General features: G+C 39.2%; 2 protein-coding genes across 2 annotated transcripts in view; one reads left to right on the top strand and one right to left on the bottom strand.

The window, feature by feature from the left end:
- Positions 1 to 3,522: 3,522 nt before the first annotated feature.
- On the top strand, positions 3,523 to 6,988 carry LOC107728884 (APC membrane recruitment protein 2-like). Its single transcript, XM_016539191.1, has one exon. The coding sequence runs from the start codon at positions 3,753 to 3,755 to the stop codon at positions 6,288 to 6,290; it is 2,538 nt and encodes an 845-aa protein (XP_016394677.1). The 5' UTR covers positions 3,523 to 3,752; the 3' UTR covers positions 6,291 to 6,988.
- Positions 6,989 to 11,035: 4,047 nt separating this feature from the next.
- The window catches only part of LOC107728878 (pleckstrin homology-like domain family B member 2), a 36,178-nt gene continuing 26,721 nt past the window's right edge, over positions 11,036 to 20,492 (bottom strand). Inside the window, exons 9-19 of the mRNA XM_016539181.1 lie at positions 18,610 to 18,765; positions 18,400 to 18,510; positions 17,678 to 17,767; positions 17,394 to 17,570; positions 17,190 to 17,289; positions 16,235 to 16,427; positions 15,579 to 15,669; positions 15,373 to 15,489; positions 13,720 to 13,939; positions 12,972 to 13,057; positions 11,036 to 12,838 (exon numbers count right to left, since the gene is read on the bottom strand). Coding sequence (XP_016394667.1) covers positions 12,698 to 12,838; positions 12,972 to 13,057; positions 13,720 to 13,939; positions 15,373 to 15,489; positions 15,579 to 15,669; positions 16,235 to 16,427; positions 17,190 to 17,289; positions 17,394 to 17,570; positions 17,678 to 17,767; positions 18,400 to 18,510; positions 18,610 to 18,765 — 1,482 coding nt within the window. The 3' untranslated portion in view covers positions 11,036 to 12,697. The remainder of the gene's footprint in view (positions 12,839 to 12,971; positions 13,058 to 13,719; positions 13,940 to 15,372; positions 15,490 to 15,578; positions 15,670 to 16,234; positions 16,428 to 17,189; positions 17,290 to 17,393; positions 17,571 to 17,677; positions 17,768 to 18,399; positions 18,511 to 18,609; positions 18,766 to 20,492) is intronic.

The raw sequence follows: 20,492 nt of genomic DNA, 5'->3' as shown, positions 1-20,492 counted from the left end.
CTGATGACCGTTAAACGCGTTATCACAGTCTAGTGAAAAGGGTCCATTGAGACAGTGAAGAGGTGAGAGGACTTGAAAGGTGAGAGAAATCAATATTACAGTCTGGATGGATTTGAATCATCCAGCTAGGTTTATTCTAGTTAATGAGTTTTAGACTGGATGTCCCAAATGACACCTTCATCAATGTGCTACTTTGCATTTGAGCATAATTTGATTCATTGTCAGACAGTTTGCTGGCTTGGTGGGCTGGATGGTAAGTCGGTATATTTGTAAGCTTTATTAGATTCGTTTTCCACCCCGTGCCCTGTCCTGCAGGGGAACTGCAGTATTGTTGCCAGATGTGTTTCATTTCTCTATTCTGTAGAGAACAGACCCCTCTGGTCCTCTCTCTCTCCATCTCTGCTCTTCTCCTCAGGTTTCAGAAGTGAATTCGTCAGAGGACCAACTAAACATGGAACAAAGAACAAATTGTCTGTTCACGTGTGTTAAGGAGATCTTGTGCTGAGCCTGATTTAGAACTCTTGCTAAAATACTCACACACACACACAGACTCACTGTTTTTGTGCTCTGCACTTTAAATATTGATATGAGTCTCTTTTGTAAGCAGAGTTATAATCAGCAGAGATTCATTTCAAATGATAAAATTAAAACCAGTCTTGAGCCTCTAATGACTGTATAATGTGATTGAGCGGTTATATTTACATACCTGACTGATATATCAGTTGTTTTTAGCTATAAATTAAGCAAAACCTGCTTGCACAAACTATACCTCATGCTTGGGCCTTTTTATGAAATCTAAACTCACTCTGAAATATTCAGAAATTCTCATTCATCTAAATTAGTCTTCTTGCACTGGGCGGCCATGCTGTGAATTTTGATATAGGCTACTGATAAAATGTTTGTAAAGTCGATGGAGCACAGCAGTAACATGCTGTTACGTTAAAGTCGGCATGAACTGAAAAATGTTTTAAATGCTCATTTTTTATTTTATTGTGAACAGTTCATCCATTGACATAGTTCACCCAAAAATGATCACCACCAGTTCATCCTCTGCAGTGAATGGGTGCCGTCAGAACAAGAATTCAGACTGCTGATAAAAGTATGACTTCAATCCATCACTTAATGCCTTGTCAAGGGAAAAGCTGCATGTTTGTAATAAACATTCATTACGTTATTGATTTTAATTTCAAACCATTGCTTCCAGCTAAAATACGAGTCCTCTATCCATAATATTGCTTTCTCCAGGACCAGTGAAAAAGTTGTCTCATCTGAATCAGGAGTAAAATATGCACAGATCAAGTACTGTTTACTTGTGGATTATTCTGATGTTTTTATTAGCTGTTTGAACTCTCATTCTGACGGCACCCATTCACTGCAGAGGATCAATTGGTGAGCAAGTGATATAATGTTAAATTTCATGTTCCGATGAACGAACAAACTCATCTACATCTTTGATGGCCTTGGAAAGTGACAACATTTTCAGCAATTTTTCATTTTTGGGTAAACTACTTGTCTGACAATAAAGTTGTATCGTATATCTGTATCTTCCAGTAAAATAACAGACTTCTCCCTGGTAACATATATGCCGGACTTCTCTATTCATTTTTGTTCACTTAAACCATGCCATTTAGATCTGCCTTCATCCAATCAACAAACGATAGATAGAACTAAGTCTCCATCCTACATTTTTATACTTAATCTGTTTCAGATTTCTGTTATCTGTAATCTGTTTCACTCTGATGTACGTCACAATAGATGATTTGCAATTTAATGATTTTTGAGGCTCCTCTAATAGTAGAAAAATAAACTTGAAACTTGAACTGAATTGACAAATGTTTTAAGAAGATTATTCAATTAGGTGGCACATTCGTGGGTGGTTTATCTCTTCCAGCATTTCTTCTAGCCTATCACTCTTTTTTTCATAACTATTTGTGTGTTTGTGTCTCAGCACAGAGAAATGTGTTGTTCTGTCTGGTGAATCGCCCCTGTTTAGTGAGCCCCAATGAAAGCACCACTTAAGGATGAATGAATTCATTGTTTCGTTGTGATGGGGTGCAGGAAGGAGGAAAGCGGCCTGTTTTAAAAGAGAGAATACTGAGCAGATAAGGACAGAAAAGAAGATCTACATAGACAGAAGCAGACCAAGTGTCATGCACCTAACTACTTTTGAGGGGAAACCAGTGACAGTCCTGGCTCAATTGGTGCCACCCCACTAAAAATGCATAAAATTGAAAATCTTTAGAAGTTTCTGTTTTCTCCATTTTCATATTCCATTGTCATCATTTGTAAGGATAAAAGCGTCTGTTAAATGACTAAATGTGTAATGTATTTCTGATTTCCTGAAACATGGGCTTTCTAAAAAACATGGTTATAAATTCTAATTTTTAAGTTGAACACTTCTTTTGCCTAGAATTATGCAACCTATCATACTTTATTGATTTATTGATTTTTGTAATGTGCATATAAAATCCACTTTGTTGAAAACTCATGATATACATCAACAAAATGGATGTGCAAAAAAGAAAGATGGGTGTGATATGTAATCTCATACATAAATGGAAAAAAGAGACAAATGGGGAGAGAGAACTACTTTTAAAAATTGGCAGATCATGAAAGACAGCAAGAGGCAGAAAGATGCAGAGATGGGGATACTGGAAGGCCAAAGATGGGTCAGATTCATGACGAGAGGAATGCTGATAAAAATGAGTTCTAATGACTGGAATCCTAATAAGACCCTAGAGAAATAGGTGTAACACAGCTAAGCAAAAGGAGGGGCTGCAAGCACATAATGTAGAGCATGTACTTATGTCCTACAGGAATTACGTACGTGTGTGTGTGTGTGTGTGTGTGTGTGTGTTGTGGGAGAGAGAGAGAGATTGTGGGTGGTTGAGTGGGAGGGGCAGAAGGAGAGAAGGAAGATTGTTAGAGAAAGACAGTGCATGTGAGATGATAAGAGATAGGGAAAGTGAAGGAAATTATGTGGAGAATGTTTAAGATTTGACAATTCATACCAATCATAGCTATATTAATTACAAAATTTCAACACCCTTTCAATATATCCTCCCTCTGATGTACATAAATTCAATACACAGGCTTGGAGTGGTAACATTCCAATCAGACTGATATTTTGAGTTGCTTGTTTGTAGATATTTCCCAGCAGGGATGCCATAAACCAAGCGAGTTGCTGCCCGTGTTGTCCTTTGTTCCATATGCAGCAGTGATGCTGATATGAAGAGAACTCGGTCACGAATAGGAAGGATAAATCTGGATGAGTAACTGGGATGTGAGAGATGGAAACACTTAGTTGGATGAAAACAGGGAGTGGACGGGGAGAAAGAGAAAGAAGGAAAGAGGGTAGGATGATGACAGCCCCTGGCTCCGCTCCATTGCTGACGAAAGCTGCTTAGACCCTCAGTTGCCATGGTGACCAGCTGGAGCAGCCAGAGGAGAGGAGCAGAGAGAGGGAAAGGGAGGGCGGAGGCTAGGGAGGGAGGAACAGCAGAGAGAGAAAGAGGGAGCGCTTAAAAAAGAGCAATAGACAGAGGGAGGGAAAGAGAGTGGAGACAGAGATAGATGCACGTTGCTAGCAAAAACAGTCTACAGAGATATAAAAGGGAAAAGGTAATTTATTTATTTATTCTCATTAGAGTTGTATTTCATTAATCTGAGCGTGAGGTTACAAAGAGAGAGCGTGTGAGCGTAGACCGAGACGTCGAGTCGAAGGTAAAGACACACTGCAGTGGAGCTGGAATATGGATGCACAGTCTGAGAGCTGTGAACCACCGCCATGTGACCCTCAGCCAACAGGTAAAATCAGAAAAGCCTTCAAACTGTTCAGCAAGCGGAAACCTGGGAGCAGCGTCGCTAGCATCTTCTCCATACGTGGGAAAGGAGATGGCCCTAAATCACCGCCATCAAGGAGCAAAACCCTGGATGGAGTAAATGAGCCTATTGCCCCAGAAGCAGAGGCAGAGCAGGTGGATCTTGACCAGGAGGATGAGAGTCAACAGGATGATGCTCCAATGGAGGAGTTCACAGGTGGGAACATGAATTCAGAAACTACTCCTACGAGGCAGTCCATCTCTTCCCTCACCTCTGTTAAGTCTCTGAGCTTCCTAAATATGCTTCGCAAAGGCAGACGGGGACTGACGGGAGAACGGCAAGCTCAGACCGAGTCTCAGAGGCCCGGGAGGCAACGGAAGGGCCTGAAGGGATTGTTTGGTACAGTGCGCTGGCGTGGTAAGGAGAAAGAGGATGACGAGGAGGCTGAACCTGGCCCTCCCCTTCTAGCTTCCCGCTCCAACAGTGTTGAGATCATAAAGGAGAGTCTCACGCTGACACCCGGGCCTCCACCTCGCTCTGTGGAGGGGATAGAGGAAAAGTCTACACCGCAGGAGGGCCCTACGTCATCTGAAGTTTCTACAAAGGTGAGCGGGGCAAGCAAACCTCCAGCAAATGAACGCTTGAGCACACTGCTCGGAGATATCTCATCAATTTTAAGCTTTGATTCACTGACAGCATGTGGAGATATTGTAGCAGACGTAGAGGCAGAATGGGTCAAAGCTAGCAGTCGAATGGAGGGAGCACCTAGCACACTGAAAGTGGATAATTCAGAGAAGACTTCATCTTCTACGACTTCTACCAGATCAAAGCCTAGTCCTTCGCCTACTTCTACTCTCAGCCCAACCATCTCCTCCAAACCTTCCCCTACTTTAGCAACCAAACCCACCCCGTCGCCTACCACCACCAAACCTATTCCCAGCCCTTTGACAAAACATGCAGTTACCTCAACATCCTCTCCGGTGACCAAAATGTCACCATCTACGCCTACTGGCCCTATTATCCCTACCCCGACATCCAGCCCTCTCTCCAAACCCACCCCTATGCCATCAGCTATGCCTATAACCCAGCCTACCCCAACACCAACACCTATCCAAACACCTCAAGTCACAGCAACTGCAACAACTACTCCAGTTACCCCAACCCCTACATCGGCCTCCATTACACAGCCTGCCCCAAGCCCTATATCAAGCCCCACAACCAAATCTGCCACTTCCCCAGCTAATCCTGCCCTGTCCCCTAAATCTAGCCCTGAAATCAAACCTGACACAATAGCTAGCTCCCCAACTGCTCCAATGATCAAACCTATCCCAAACTCTACACCCATTCCTACGTCCATCTCAACCCCTCCTTCTGAAACCTCCCCCTCACCCACAATTAGTTCTACCCCTGAACCTGCTGCAGTTCCTAAAACTGAACCTGCCCCAACCCCTGTACCTAAACCTACCCAAGCCCCAGCTCCTGCAACAAAACCCCCTCCGAGCATTACCCATGAATCCAAACATACTACGTCTACCTCTGCGACCAAATACACCCCTTATCCACCACCTTTTGGTAAACCTACCCCAGCCCCTGCACCAACACCAAGACCAAAACTTGTAACAACGTTTGGATTATCGACAAGCCGAAACACTGCTCCTATTGCCAAGCTTGAGACAAAACAACCCACAGGACAAACTTCAAAATCTAGTACCCAATCTGGCACAGCATCTGTAAGGAAAGCATCCATCTCTGAACCGGCTGCTCTTGTTGCTAAACCCCCTGTTCTCACCTCTTCCTCTGCCACCGCAAAATCACCCACAGTTACCTCTGCACCACAAGTTCCTGTCCTGAAGTCTCCGTCTGGTATTACTCCATCCTTCATTTCTTCAAAAAGATCAGATGATGATGCCAGGGTAGATTTAAGGGAGGACCTGGTAAGACAAGAAGGAATTGACAATAGAGACTCAGTGGCTACTCAAAGCATCAGCAAGGCAGTGAAAAGGGGCCCTGCAGCGAAGCCCGCAACTCTGAGTAAAATCCCTGTTAGTGGTGGAGGCAGACCTCCTAAGCTGCATCATCGAGATTCCCAGCCCAATGGAGATGAGGACCACTCCAATCTACCAACACCAGTACACGAAGAGGAGAGCCCATTCTCTCTCTCACGGGAAAGCAGCAGCAAGGAGGCCCTCAGTGATGTCTCCACAGAATCAGGGGCTATCACCCCAAGCCAAGAAGACATTCTCGATGGAAAACTTGGTCTCCAGACATCAGCACGTCCTGCAGCTGGTGCCACAAGCTTAACCCGGGAGTCCAAGATCCCAATCAAACATGGATCTACTGCAACCTACCATTCTGTACAGGGGAGGGCAGAAGCCACACGTTCCAAGATACCGGTGTCCAAAATGCCCATTCGTCGGACCAGCAATAAGCCTGCACCAACAGCTACAGCTGCCGTCACCCGAAAATAATTGATATACTAATTCTGTCTATGGCAAAATCCTGAAACATTCCACTGGCAACAGTTTTCTCAAGATTTACTTTTTGATATTCGATCAGGCATCACTGCGCCTGGTTTATGCCTTTTTTGCAGCACAGGCACAACTGAATTGTTACCGTTATTTGAACTAATTTACACACTGGTGTCAATCACACAATTCTTTTATCAGCTGGGTGTTTTTATTCACATCACTCTTGAACACACTGATGCTGAGGATTCAAGTCTGTGTGCGACCAGGAACAGACAGCACACGCACAGGCCCTGTCTAAGTGATCCCTATGGCAACCAAACATGCAAATTAAATGGCAGGCACTAAAGCACAAGAGCCCTCACCTGGAATCTAAAGCCACGTAGACCTTCTCTGAAGAAACAAGCAATGTATCCGTCCATTATCTCCGGCATCGTAATAGTCCGTAATGGTCTTTTGTGGTAATTAAAAGCCTCAGAGAGCCTCAGAGAAGAAACAATCAATTCAACACTGAGTCTTATGGTTTTCATCCAGGTCTACAACACCAGAGGAGCCCAGTATCGTCACAAAGGTGCTTTTTTCTTATCATCCTGCCTGCCACAGGAATAAAAAAAATGTTTTGTTACAGAGCAATGGAGGGATCTTTGTAGCCTTTGTTACTTGGCCTTCTTTTTTAGAATTTTTTGTCTTGTGTCATTTTCCAATTTTTTCCGTTTTCAAGTGAACTTTGTGGATCAATGTTAGTCTTCTTGGAGCTCCCTTGTGTTGTATGCAAACAAACAGAATCTCTTACCTGTACAGTTCATGCCAAGACAGGATATTCCACAGTATCTTTTGAATGTATGTAGCAGAACGCATGCCCTACTTTTTCAACAAGATGAGCCATCTCACTCCTTTTCCTCTCCCCACCGATGTCCTTTTCTCGCTGTTTTTTTAAACACTGTGTTAAGTCACACAGTGCCTGTCAGCTGTAACAAATGTGTATGTAACATGTCATCAAAGAACCATGAGGCATATGGATCTAACTCTGTGGATTTTTTTTCTGCCTGCACTGAACATTGTGTGAGACTGCGTTAAAGGCTATTGACAGTAGAGGTGATGTTTCACAAGCAGATGGTGTTATAGGTAAGCTGAGACTTTCATGGATGACAGTGATGTTATGTTTATCTTTTTTGTTTTTTGAAGTTGCCATCACATGCACATGTTTAACAGAGGACTATTTTTGTGTGTATGACTGTGTGTATGTGAATGAGTGGGTGTGATTATCTTAATGTCACAATGTTTCCTATTTAATCAATAAAATGTGATTATACCTAGAACGTTGCAGGTTGCTTTATGATATGGGAATGGATTGCATAGAACAGAATTAGGTTGTGAGAGACTGACTGTGTCCTCTGTAGTGACATTATGTAACCATGTTACTCTTTGGTTCGAGGACAGACAGTAAAAGTGGAACCCTACAGAGCTTTCCACTATAAAGACCCAGCCCCCCCAACCCCCAGGTTCCTCTGCAGTGCCATGCTGTTTGGGCTGAAAAACCCACTGACCTGAATAGCAAACCTCATGAATGTCAGCATTCCCTGGTCAGTGAGCTGTAAGCGAAGATGCTATAGAATTCCCGCCACGCAACCATGCAGCTGCTGCATGCAAATGAAACATTTCTAGTGGGTTACGTTGTCTACGAGGACACAGATATTTAAATGCGGGAGGCTCTGGATCATCATCAACCTTTATAAAATATAACTGAGCGAATGAATGAAGGCTAAAATGGAGGAACAGTGGTGCACAGAGAGAGAATGAGAATGAGACAGAGAGGGATTGTGGTACAGATGGAGAGAGAGAACAAGGAAGGGGAGGGTCGGAAAAAAGAAAGCCTTTTTCGGCTCCATCACAGCTGTGCTTTTTAATGGTCGTGACATAGCAAGAAATGCTAAAAGCGGTGCGCTGGGATCTCGTTTTCTCACATTCTTCCATTTTCAGCTACAGCCATTTTAACTCCTAGTATTGTAATAAAGTTAACAGTAGCTAACTGATGTTTATAGGGATGGAGATTCAGGCATTGATATCCATCACGGGGTGAACAGAGGTAGACGGGGGTTGCAGTTTTCCCATAAGGAAAAAGAAAAACAAAGGGTGGATATTTACAGACAAAACTCCTCACAGAGACACAGCACAAACAAGGCTCTGTTGTCCAAATCAGAGCCCAAGGCAGTGGGAGTGTTTAACTGGAAAAACACGAGGACTTCACCACTTCACAGGGTGATTAGTCAAAGAGCAGCCCACTGTTAATGGAAACCATCCCTTGCTTATGGATCTGCCACCCCACTGGGGTCTGAAGAAGATGAAAACCTTACGCACTAACTCGTCTGTTGCCTGTGCTGCACCAAACACTACAAATAATGAGGATCGCATAGCCTCAATTACAAAATTTGAAGTGAATCGTTGAAGCAAAAAATGTTAAACGCAGTCTGCAGTCTGATCTAGGGCGGCAAAAAATGAATACGATTAAACAGTGCAGGGAGATGTGCGAAATATAAATACTGCATGAGGGTCCTATTTTGAGCCATAGTTACACAGCATTGTCTAAATCTAATGGAATATAATGCAGCCAAGCAAGACTGTACCAGAGGTGATCCTCCCCTCAAGCAGATGGCACAAAACGACAGTGGACTTGCTAGCCATATTCACAATTATACGCGCAGACAAACACAATTGTTTAATGCAGCGGGTGATGTCACAACGAATAGGATTAAAAAGCGATTTAATATTATCTGCATATTCTTTTAGTTTGTGCATCCAAACATGAGCTTAACACTATAATCTCTTAGTGTTTTGAAACACGAAACTTGGAAAAATTGTCTGAAAGCAAAGGCTTATTTAAACTATGTTTCCTGATATTAAATACCCTTCGGCTACAGAACAAATGCGCCATTATGAGCAGGATGGATTGTCATAAACTCTCCTGATACTTTAAAACAGGTCGTGACAACAGAATGCTTGTGTCTTATTCCCTATCGGTGTATATAAACACCCCCGGTGAAAAGATGTTCTCTGTTAGGAGATGTTTGGCTAATTATCCATGCGCCACTGAAAAAAAAAAAAAACCCGTCGCTATGGCAACCTCACTAGGTCAGCCAATGGGGGGCCGCTAAGAGGAGGGGTGTGGTGAGGAGGCAAGGATTTCTAAAATGGACTCTCACATTACACACGTTACACAATTTATCTGTTCAAAATGAACCATAGTATGTAGCATGTGTATGAAAATCGGTAGTATATGCGACAGATGGGCTGTATTGAACTTGCCGGCTGAAATGAATTAATTGAATCACGCTTGATCACATGTTTCTGGGTGAATGGGAGGTGAGAGGGTGTGAGCTGGAAATTATGTTCATGTTTCAGGGCCTGTATGTCTCAGCCATGTTCTGCAGTTATTCATCACAATTAACAATAAATATAAACAAACATTCAGCTTAAAGCCAGCAATATCATCATAATTTTTGCAATACAGACAAATGAAAAAACTTATTTTACTCGTTCATATGTTTTATTATGGTTCACATTTTATGAGCTAAAAACATGCGTACAATAAAAATATTGCTTTTATATAAAAATAAAAAAAAACACTGAACGGTTAAAAAAAATACTGATAACCGCCGAATATAAAAGATACATTTTAAATAAGTACTTGTGTATATATTGTGATCTATATAAAGCTTTGCTGTGCTTATACTGTAATGTACTGTATTGTTTACTGAATGAAAGCTGAAAAAGCACCTCTAAGAAAACAGTTTTGTCTCAAAGTGCACATCAGCATTGACAGTGTTGGGGAGTAACTAGTTGCATGTAATGTGTAATTAAATTACAGTTACTTATGAAAATGTTAAAGGGTTAGTTCACCCAAAAATGAAAATTCTGTCATTAATTACTCACCCTCATGTCGTTCCAAACATGTAAGACTTTTGTTCATCTTCGGAACGCAAATTAAGATATTTTTGATGCATTCTGACAGCTCTCTGACCCTTCCATAGACAGCAAGGGTACTACCACGATCAACGTCCAGAAACGTAGCAAGGAGATCGGTAAAATAATCCATGTGACATCAGGGGTTCAACCGTAATTTTACGAAGCTACGAGAATACTTTTTATGTACAAAAGAAAAAAAAATTATGATTTTATTCAACAATTCGTCTTGATCTCCTTGCTACGTTTCTGGACCTTGATCGTGTAAGGACCCTTGCTGTCTATGGGAGGGTCAGAGAGCTGTCAGAATGCATCAAAAATATCTTAATTTGTGTTCCGAAGATGAACAAAGGTCTTACGGGTTTGGAACGACATGAAGGTGAGTAATTAATGACAGAATTTTCATTTTTGGGTGAACTATCCCTTTAAGGATTACAAAGGGGGTTACATCTGAATACTTCTTTTATTAATATTTACTATTTCTTGTTAAAATTGTAAATCTGTATTTAATCTCAGCACGATCTCAAAGTACAAAGATGTGCTAAAGTCTGATTCTGTGGTGGCTGTGCTTTAAAATTAAATTATTATAATCTTGATTCAAGAATGAAGGATTTTGAAAGTCTTGACAGTAATCAGTGTTGAGTACTACTGTAAGGTTAACCCTGATTAACAGTTAAAAGTAATCAAAAAGTAAATGTAATCGGTTCCATTCCTTTAATAAAGTAATTAAAATAGTTACACTACTTATTACATTTTAAATAGGGTAACTTGTATTCTGTAACCCATTACATTTCCAAAGTAACCTTCCCAACACTGAGCATTGATCTACTGGCTGGCAAACTAAAATTAATTCATTTCACAGCCTAAATTGTTGGTGAAAATGTGGAAGTATTTGCCAGAAAAGATTAAAATGAGGCTGAATGACAGACATGACTGCACAAATGATGCAAGGCAATTTAGTCAGTGGTTCTTAACTGGTATGACGGCATGGAAAAAACAATGCAAATACAATTCAATTACTTTTAAAACTGCACATCATTTGGATGGTAAAACAAATAGGCATATGAACTTTTAAAAAGGAGGGAAAACACCCCATATCATTAGTTATTGCCGTCAAAGGCTACATTTCTGAAAATCTGGTTCCTGAAGCAAAAGCACTTGAGAACCACTGAACTAGAGGTTCTGCTGTCAGCTAGCACCTGTGTGTTCATTTCTTTCCTAATACGACAACCATGGCATTTCTTCTTGACATCAATATTCATATCATTTCTGTTTATTATTACTCTAAATGAAAATATACTGATTCCTACATAACAAAAATAACACTAGATACACTATAAAATCAGACATGCTATTACACCCCGAGTCTGATATAATATAGATTACTATATGAATGGTATATATAATATAGATTTGTTCAGCGATAACAAAACTAAACTTTTAACATCTCATATTTCAGCTTAAGGGTCAAATGAAATTCTTGCAGTGAATCAATTCTGTAATCATTTCAATATCATTGAAAGTAAAACCCTCTGCTGGTCAATTGCAGTACAATACACAATCAAGAAATCAATGATTCTAATCTAAAATCTTATGAAAATATGCATTTGTGCTAAATTATCAAGAGCTTCATCTATTAAAGATGGCATCTTAAGTGATGGGTGTCAGTTATTACATTCATATGCTGAAACACAAATTCAGCTCGTCTTTGGTGCTAGATTCTTCCTTCTGGAATGTTCCTGAGCATCAGGGAGGCACAATTGGTCGATACAAAATAACACTTATAACCACAGTCTGTTCTACAAGTCTTATAGCTAAATATATAGCTATTCTCATCAGATATTGACAAATGCAAGGCACTTGGTAAATGAGGGAATAATACAAAGTGTACAGAGATACAAGGGTCAATAAAAATAAAAAAAAGTTTATAAATTCATGTTCAGTACTGTACTGGATATAAAAAGAGTACTGAACGATACCCTGATGTTTGTTAGAGTCTGTATGGCACTCCAGGAACAGTTTGTTTTTGGTGTTTGGCTTTAACAAGCACGACAGTTAATCTTTGAGGTATATCCAGCTTCATTATAAGGTGGCACATTTGTGAAATGTGAAGACCAGTGAGTGATTTCTTATTTACAGCTGTTCTAATTCTCACCCCGGAAGTGAACAAAACGGGACGAAAAATTCAAGAGTTGGTACCTCGGAAGTCTGAAAGCTGCCTCTGTAAACTCAGGACGCAGTGGGTAAAGCACCAGGTTTTCCAAACTAGGTCATGGATGTCTGCAAAACGTACAGTCGACACTCACGTCACGATCAGTACTGATAAAAGAGAATCAAAGAAGTGTAACCTCTTCAGAAAGGGGGATGTGGAAAATGAGGACCCTTTCAGCAGGCCGAGCTGAAGTGTGAAGGTCACTTTGGGCTTGTTAAATGTCAAAGATGAGTCCTGCTCACACCAGGAAGTGCGTATATCCCTCCGCTCCAGTGACGATAACGTCCATCCAGATTCTCATGGCCTCTGGGGAAGGAGCCACCATGTAATAAACCCGGTCATGTGTCTTCACGCTAAAAGTCAGAGAGGGGTTTGGGCTCTGACGGAATAAAAGTGTGGATAAACATGATTCATGGAAGGAAAATACTGACAAACAACTGTAACATTTTGCACCCGTTTCATAAAATCAGTATAGCTATGTATAGTATGTGCAGTATAGTACTGCAGCCCACCTTGTGTGCGTTCTTTAGGTGGTCGTAATACACTTCCTCAATGGCTTGGAAGTAGATAACACCCTTGATTTTGGTCTCATGTTTATCTGGAGAAAATAAAACCAGTCAAGTTTTTTTTTTCTGTAACAGATAAGATCAAATCTTTGTATGATAAATCTGGTTTGAGTTGCAGGATAGGACATAGCCAATGTCTCCTGTGACGTTTGTGAAGGGCACAGCTCAGTGTTGCCCCCTTGTGGTATAAACTAGTTTCATGGCGAATCGCTTATTAACAAGTCTTCTTTAGTTAATAATTCAAGTTTACATTTCACTGTCCAAATTTCATTCAGAGGTATTACAATAAATAAATGCAACAAAAAAATTAAAGATAGACCCTGGGTTCAATATATCTGGCCTGCTGATAATTATCACTGTAAAATAAGTTGTTACCAAAAGGCTGATATTTACCAGTTTGTAAAATGTTTTATATCGCAAATGTTTCACTGCACAATCATATCTCTTTTACCAGAAGAATTAATGCAAGTGCACTACCCAAAATATATGCTTCAAATTTCAGATTTTTTTCTCAAATCTCCAAAACATTTGTCCCGATAAGTCTCTATTAGAAATGCATTACTGTAAGCACATTTTCAAACTGTTAATATCAAATGAGTGACAATCACATTTGATATTCCGTGGTAATTCACAGCAGGCCACAGACATGGTTGATAAAGCTCGATAGGTTTGACTAAATATTCCGTGTAATTACCAGCATAATATGCCAGCGTCCTTCGATTGCGGTCAAAGACGAACCAGCGCTTCTTCCAGGTTTTGATTTTCCCACCCATTTTGACCAAGAACCCCCTGCAGGTCTTCTCTGTGATGGCCAGGTGAAAACAAGTTTCAGGATGGTGACCCGCCACCTCGATGTGACCTCTCAGGTCAAAGTCATCCTTTCTCACTGGGAGGTATCGTGTCAGCGGACGAGACTAGACACACAAACAGCAAAAATCGAATTAGTGAGTGTGTCTGTGTAAATACATGCATGCACTTTGTAAGTGTGTGTGTGTATTTATATATACATAATAAATATACACAGTACACACAGATATATTATGTAAATAAAAACTTTTATTTTGGATGCGATTAATCGCTTGACAGCGCTAATTAGAATATTTATTTGCATTTATTATTTTTTATTCATTGTGGCTGTGATTAAAATAGTTTTTTGTCTAAATCTGTGCATCCATAAATAGAGTTTGAATTGCATGAAATGCTTTAAGATGTCTTCCAGGTTTTGATTTTCCCACCCATTTTGACCAAGAACCCCCTGCAGGTCTTCTCTGTGATGGCCAGGTGAAAACAAGTTTCAGGATGGTGACCCGCCACCTCGATGTGACCTCTCAGGTCAAAGTCATCCTTTCTCACTGGGAGGTATCGTGTCAGCGGACGAGACTAGACACACAAACAGCAAAAATCGAATTAGTGAGTGTGTCTGTGTAAATACACGCATGCACTTTGTAAAGAGTGAGAGAAGAAATGCACTGATTTATCAGCCACACATATTTATAGACTGTTTACTGATCAAATTACAACTATCGCCCATAAGGTTTTAATGTGTGATTAATGTTGTGTTACTGTTTTTTGTTTATTTTGCTTTTGTGCTCTTTTAGATTGTGTTATGCTGCTTTTGTTTATTTTATCTCAATAAGTGTTATTGGGTACCTTCTTTAAAGCGCTCTTTAAATAAAACATAATAATAATTATTATTATTACTACTACTATTAAATAATATTTGATTTATTGCATTTTATAGGACCTTCAGCTTTTTCTGCTAAAAATATAATCTATAAATATCGATGACAAAAAAATATCTTAACAGTTATGATGCAAAATACAGGCCTTGTCTGTAAAAAAAAAAGGGATCATATAAAATTCTAAAAGTCATCTGGCAGTGATGACATGGCAAAAAGTTAATTTTGGATCCTGGCTGTGTCTCATGTCATAAAAAACAAACAAGATTTAGTTGCTTTAAAGAAAATCAAAAAGAAGAAAAACTTCCCTCAAGAAAGCAAGATTTCAAAGTCAAGAAAAGTCAAAGAAAAAAGGACATACTTTTGCTTTTATGATGCATCACACAATTTAAATATATCAAAATATGGTAAAAAAAAAAAAAAAGTTTTTAAGTTTAGAAGCACAAATATTAGAATTGAAAATTGTTATATTAGTGCATTTATTATTTTTTATTCATTGTGGCTGTGATTAAAATAGTTTTTTGTCTAAATCTGTGCATCCATAAATAGAGTTTGAATTGCATGAAATGCTTTAAGATGAATCTTCCTCTGCTCCACTTTTCTTGTCTCTGTCTCTCTCTGTGTTCTCCCTCTTTCCCTTGAACTCTCCAAGACTCTCAGAGCTTCACCTCTCTCTCCACTAGTTTCTGTCGTCGGTTTGTCTCTTCCTGCAGTCTCCTCTCCAATTCCTCCCTCCTTCTCCTCTCGTCTTCAAGAGCCTGCCTGCGCAACTCCATCTCCCGCTCCTGCAGAGAAGAAAGAAAAGTTCTGTTTTCATGCATCTGTAGTTTGGTATCTTTGTAAGAAGCATGCAGATTGAGAGAAACTGATGTACCCTGTGCTCCAGCAGCCTGTTCTTCTCAGCTTGAGCTTCTCTTAGCATGCGCTCCATCTCCTCGATCTTCGCCATGTTAGCTGTGCTGGCGCTGTACAGACCACACATGCACACTTTTATTAGACAGCATGTTTTACGCTAATGATTTTCAGGTCTTAATAAGATTTTAGTAGTAAATTTCATATAAAAATAATGTATTGTCCAATAAAACCAGAGGTTTAAAACCCTCAACCTCATTTGGTAATGTATCCCAGAGCATCTTAAGCTTCAGCTACTTGGAGCGTCCTTGGAATGCAATAAAAATTCCTCAGACAGGATGTGTGTATATCTGGGCTACTTAAAGGCAGACTTCTGTCTATACAGCATCCTTATAAACAGTAATAAATACATTTAAGCACACAATAGAGATACACACACTTCTTACTCACTACACACAATTTTAATGGCAAAAATATTGTGTTTATAAAGATGCATTTAAAGTGGGCGTTACTGTTTACTATGCTTTAAATGATTTTCTTATTCTACAAAAAAGCATATCTTAGGTTTCTAGTAAATATCTGTAAAATGGACAAGCTAAATGCTTACTACAAGCAAAATAAAAACTTTGAATTGTTAGAATACACCTGTCCCGATCTTGAACAAAGTCCTGGTCTCACCTTGAGATGTTGTCCGGTGAACAGGCGGAAATGCTGGTCTCTAGGCTTTCTGTACTGTCCACACTCATTGTGTCAAAGTTGTGTCCGTTATCCATGTAGTGGAACGGCTCTAGGAAGACGTTTGTCTCAGAAACTGTCCTATTTGACATCTCACTCATTCTCTGCCTCTCGTCATTCAAAAACAGCTGACCTGCTGTAAGAACAAAGGGGGGGAAAATAGTAAAAATAAAAATAAATGTATTTCTCTAGAATTCTATACGTTCAGAATAATTTCTGAATGATTGTGTGACAGTGAATAATGCAGAAATGGCTGCTAAATAATCAGCTTTGGCCTCACAGGAATAAATTACATTCAAACAGAAAACAGTTATTTTCAGTTGTAATATTTCACAATATTACTGCTTTCATTGCATTTTTGATCAAATATATGCAGCCTTGGGGATAAAAAGAGACCTCTTATTCCAAAAATTTAAAAGATCTTAATTATACGAAACTTTTGACTGGTAGTGTATACATGTCAGCCAACATTATATATAGTTTCTTTATATGTGATTACTAGTGTGTGTTTTTTTTACTAAAGACAAAGACAAAATAGACTATTTTCAAGTCGATTTTTTGATCCTGAGTCATCTAAGGATAGTCAAATAGAAATAATATTTATAAAAAGAAGAAAATAAAAATGTATATAAATCAAAATAATAAATCATTTGTATACATCTAATAATACAAATAACGCAAAACTCCAGGCAGACAGTTCTACACACTAAAAAGTGTACTGAATAAAGTAACATAAAAATATATATTTATATCATATATATTATTTATTTGCATATGTTTAACTAATACAAATAAATATACTTAATAGATATCAGAAATATTATTTCTCTGCATAAAACTTGTGGAATTGTAGACCTGCAGAACTGTCAGTGTCACAGGATAAGTGTCAGTCTGTTACCCTTGAGCAGGCGGCGGGTGTCCAGGTCACGGGAGGTGACAGACAGAGTGCGGGGGAGTACACTACCACAGCTAGAGCTTTGAGACAGTGGCATATGGGGCTACAGGATTAAGAATATACAGCAAAAGAGACTGTTTAAACCTCTCTTCCACATAACAATGTGTGCTGAAATTTTCAAGATTTTTTTAAGATGGTATCAAATACTTTTCCTATGTGCCGTATCTGTTGTCTGACCTTGGGAGACAGACTGCGATTAAGGGCAGAGTTTAAGGTTCCGGAGCTCTGCCTCTCTCTTTTACGGGACATTCCGCCGTCACTCAGCAGAACTCCGCCCTCTTTACTGCCATTGCTCCGCCTCCTCTCCTCCAGAGAGCGAAAGTGCTGGAATATTCAAAAAGACAGATAAAATAATAGTCTTTCAATATTGAAAATCCTTGTTTGCCATTACTGAGCTTAGATTCTTTATTCATAGAAATGGTTTGTGTTACCTCCTTCATGGACACAGGGTTGAGAGGAAAGGCTTGACCACCTGTCAGCTCAGAGTACTTCCTTTCCAGAGATGCAAGGTTCTCCCGTTCCTGAAAAGAAATTATTAGGAGACCATTCAGAAATGAACAAATATATCTGTACACATTATGTATGAATATTACGTCGTTTACTCTAAAGAAAGGTAGTACTAGCACAATGTACAAGCAAAACATTTCATGGAAGTGTATCCAAATCTCAAAAAATTATTTGGCCAATTTTAGTTAAGTGGAACGTGTCCATAATGATATCTTAAGGGAAAGTGATTTACATCTACTGAAAATCACATTCGAGTTCATAGACGTGGCAAAAATATCTTTAAATAAACAAATTAATTAATAAATAATAATAATAAATAGAGAAGTCAGAGAAATATAATTTCTTATTGTTTGCAACTTCTTGGTTTGATACGCAATGAAATTAATTCATACATTTATTAATATTAATATAGGCTTTGCCAGTTGTATATAGTTTGTGTTCAGTGCTGTTATTTTATTTTATGTGCAAAAATATGTATGCTACTGTTACATGCATGTGTAACACTGACGTGTATATTTTTAAAATTGAAAAAAAGTTGATCACTAAAAATGTTATACATTTTAAATGTGGATGAAGAGTCCAAATACTTCTCCCAGGCACTGTATGTATATGTATGTATATATTATACTTATATAAACATACTCACCCTTTGCAGCATATAAATTAGGTTGCTCTTCTCCTTCAGAAAGTTCTCCTTTTCCCGCTGTGCCTGCTGGGTAATCTGGGTCGACTGCTTCTTCAGGGTAAGTAGCCTCTCCTTTAATGGATGCAGTTTTTATGTGCAGAAGGAAAAATATGATTCTGAAAAGCTCTTCGTCCACACACAAACACTCCAGGACTAAAATCCTCTACACACCTTGCGAGTGACAACAGATCTCTGATATTCTGCAATCTCTCTGAGGAGTTGCTGCGTCTGTGTCTCCTTCTCTTCATCTTGACGGCTCTCTTTTTCCAGCTGCTGAAACTCCAGATCTTCAAAACGCTTCGTTTCCGCTTCCAAAGCTTCAGTGTCCTACCAAAAAAAGCCAAGAACACTAAGCATGAGGCAATAGATTACATTTTTTACATCATGGTGCAACTCCAAACTAAACTAAACTAAAAAAATCAGCAATAATTCACAAGATTGTGCTAAACAGAAAAGAGACAAAAGGTCAAATTCTCAGGACACTTTGCTATGTTAAAAGACACAGAGAAGAAAGGCCTACCAACAAGAACAAAAGGTATTTCCAGAGCTGTTGCAGAGAGGAAATAACACATCAGGAAGTGTTTGTGAGAGACAGACAGCAGGATAGTTGGTGGGCGCAGGTACGAGGGAGACCACGGTAACTGACTGACCCTGGATAGCTGATTCTGGAGCTGCTCCTTCAGTGCTTCAGGACAGGTGTCCAACTGGGTCTTCTGCTCTGAGATCAGCTCAGCTAGCCTCTCTACTTTAACTCTCTCTGCCTCCAACAGGGCTTTGTCCTACCGTACGGATGACGCACACATACAGAGCACACAGTGGTGAGATGGGCACAAATAGGACGGACAAAGAAATAGAGAAAGTGCAAGTTTGGGTTAGAGCAAGGAAGAGATAAACTGGAAAAAAGGTAGGTAGATGTGACGTCAGAGGGTATCTTTAATAACAGAGTCTAAATTGTCAAGATATAGTTCACTCAAAAATTTAAATGTACTTACCTCAGGCCATTCAAGATGTTTGTTTTTCATCATAATAGATTTGGAGAAATTTAGCATTATATCATCTGCTCACCAGTGGATTTTCTGCAGCTTTTTGCTTCATAAGACGGGCTGGAGACTCATCAGCTGTTTGGACTCTCATTCTGACGGCACGTATTCACCGCAGAGAATCTATTGGTGAGCAAATTATGTAATGCTGCATTTCTCCAAAAGAAACAAATTCATTTACATCCTAAATTGAAAATTTTCCGCAAGTTTTTATTTTAGGGTGAACTATTAAGTGCAAACTTGCTCGTAAATCATGATTTCTCATGATTTTGAGACCCTCTTGTTTGCCTTTTTGGAGACAATAATCTTTGTCCTGCAGCTTTGATATACTATATTAAATCATTTCAAGCTGTACAACTACATTGCCACCTGATGTTTACCTGAGTTTGATTTTTTTGAGCATTGTTCTCCATGTTGGCCATTTTTTCGTTGAGCTGCTCCAGCATTTCTTTATCGCTCTGTAGCTGAGCCACTTCTGCCTCCTGCTCCCCGTCTAAAAGAGCTCTCTCCACCTCCATCTAATGACAGATTGAAATGTTTATTGACTTTAGCTTCACTGCACAACTAAAACTAAAAGCATTAAAAAAAATCTGTTTTGGTAATTGAAATTGAAAAAAAGTTGAAAAAAAAATATAAATAACTTTTTTAAAAAATTAAAAGTTTGAATTGAAGTACTAAAATTACTGAAACTGAAATTAAAAAAATAGCTATATAGAAAAAAATGACCAAAAAAAAAATCACACAAAATTACTAAAATTAAATAAAAACTGACAATATAAAAATAAAAGCTAATTCAAAACATTAAAACATTCTACATTAGTATATAATTAATACTAAAATAATGTTGCAGAATAAAAGTATACAAGTCTAGAGAGTCCATCTGTAAGAGTTATTTACTGGCAGACATGAAGACATTTACATTAATGCATTTCTCAGATGCTTTTAATCGAAACGGCTTGTGATTTCTGGGAATCGAGCCCATGATCTTGGCGTTGCTAGCGCCACGCACTACTG

This window comes from Sinocyclocheilus rhinocerous, unplaced genomic scaffold (genome assembly GCF_001515625.1).
Source record: "Sinocyclocheilus rhinocerous isolate Xijiao unplaced genomic scaffold, SAMN03320098_v1.1 scaffold397, whole genome shotgun sequence".
In the NCBI taxonomy this organism is placed as follows: domain Eukaryota; kingdom Metazoa; phylum Chordata; class Actinopteri; order Cypriniformes; family Cyprinidae; genus Sinocyclocheilus; species Sinocyclocheilus rhinocerous.
The sequence above is the reverse complement of the archived record's forward strand: the minus strand, read 5'-3'. Positions and strand labels throughout refer to the sequence as shown.

Coding starts and splice junctions, on each gene's coding strand:
- LOC107728884 (XM_016539191.1), top strand. CDS start 3,753: ATGGATGCACAGTCTGAGAGCTGTGAACCACCGCCATGTGACCCTCAG.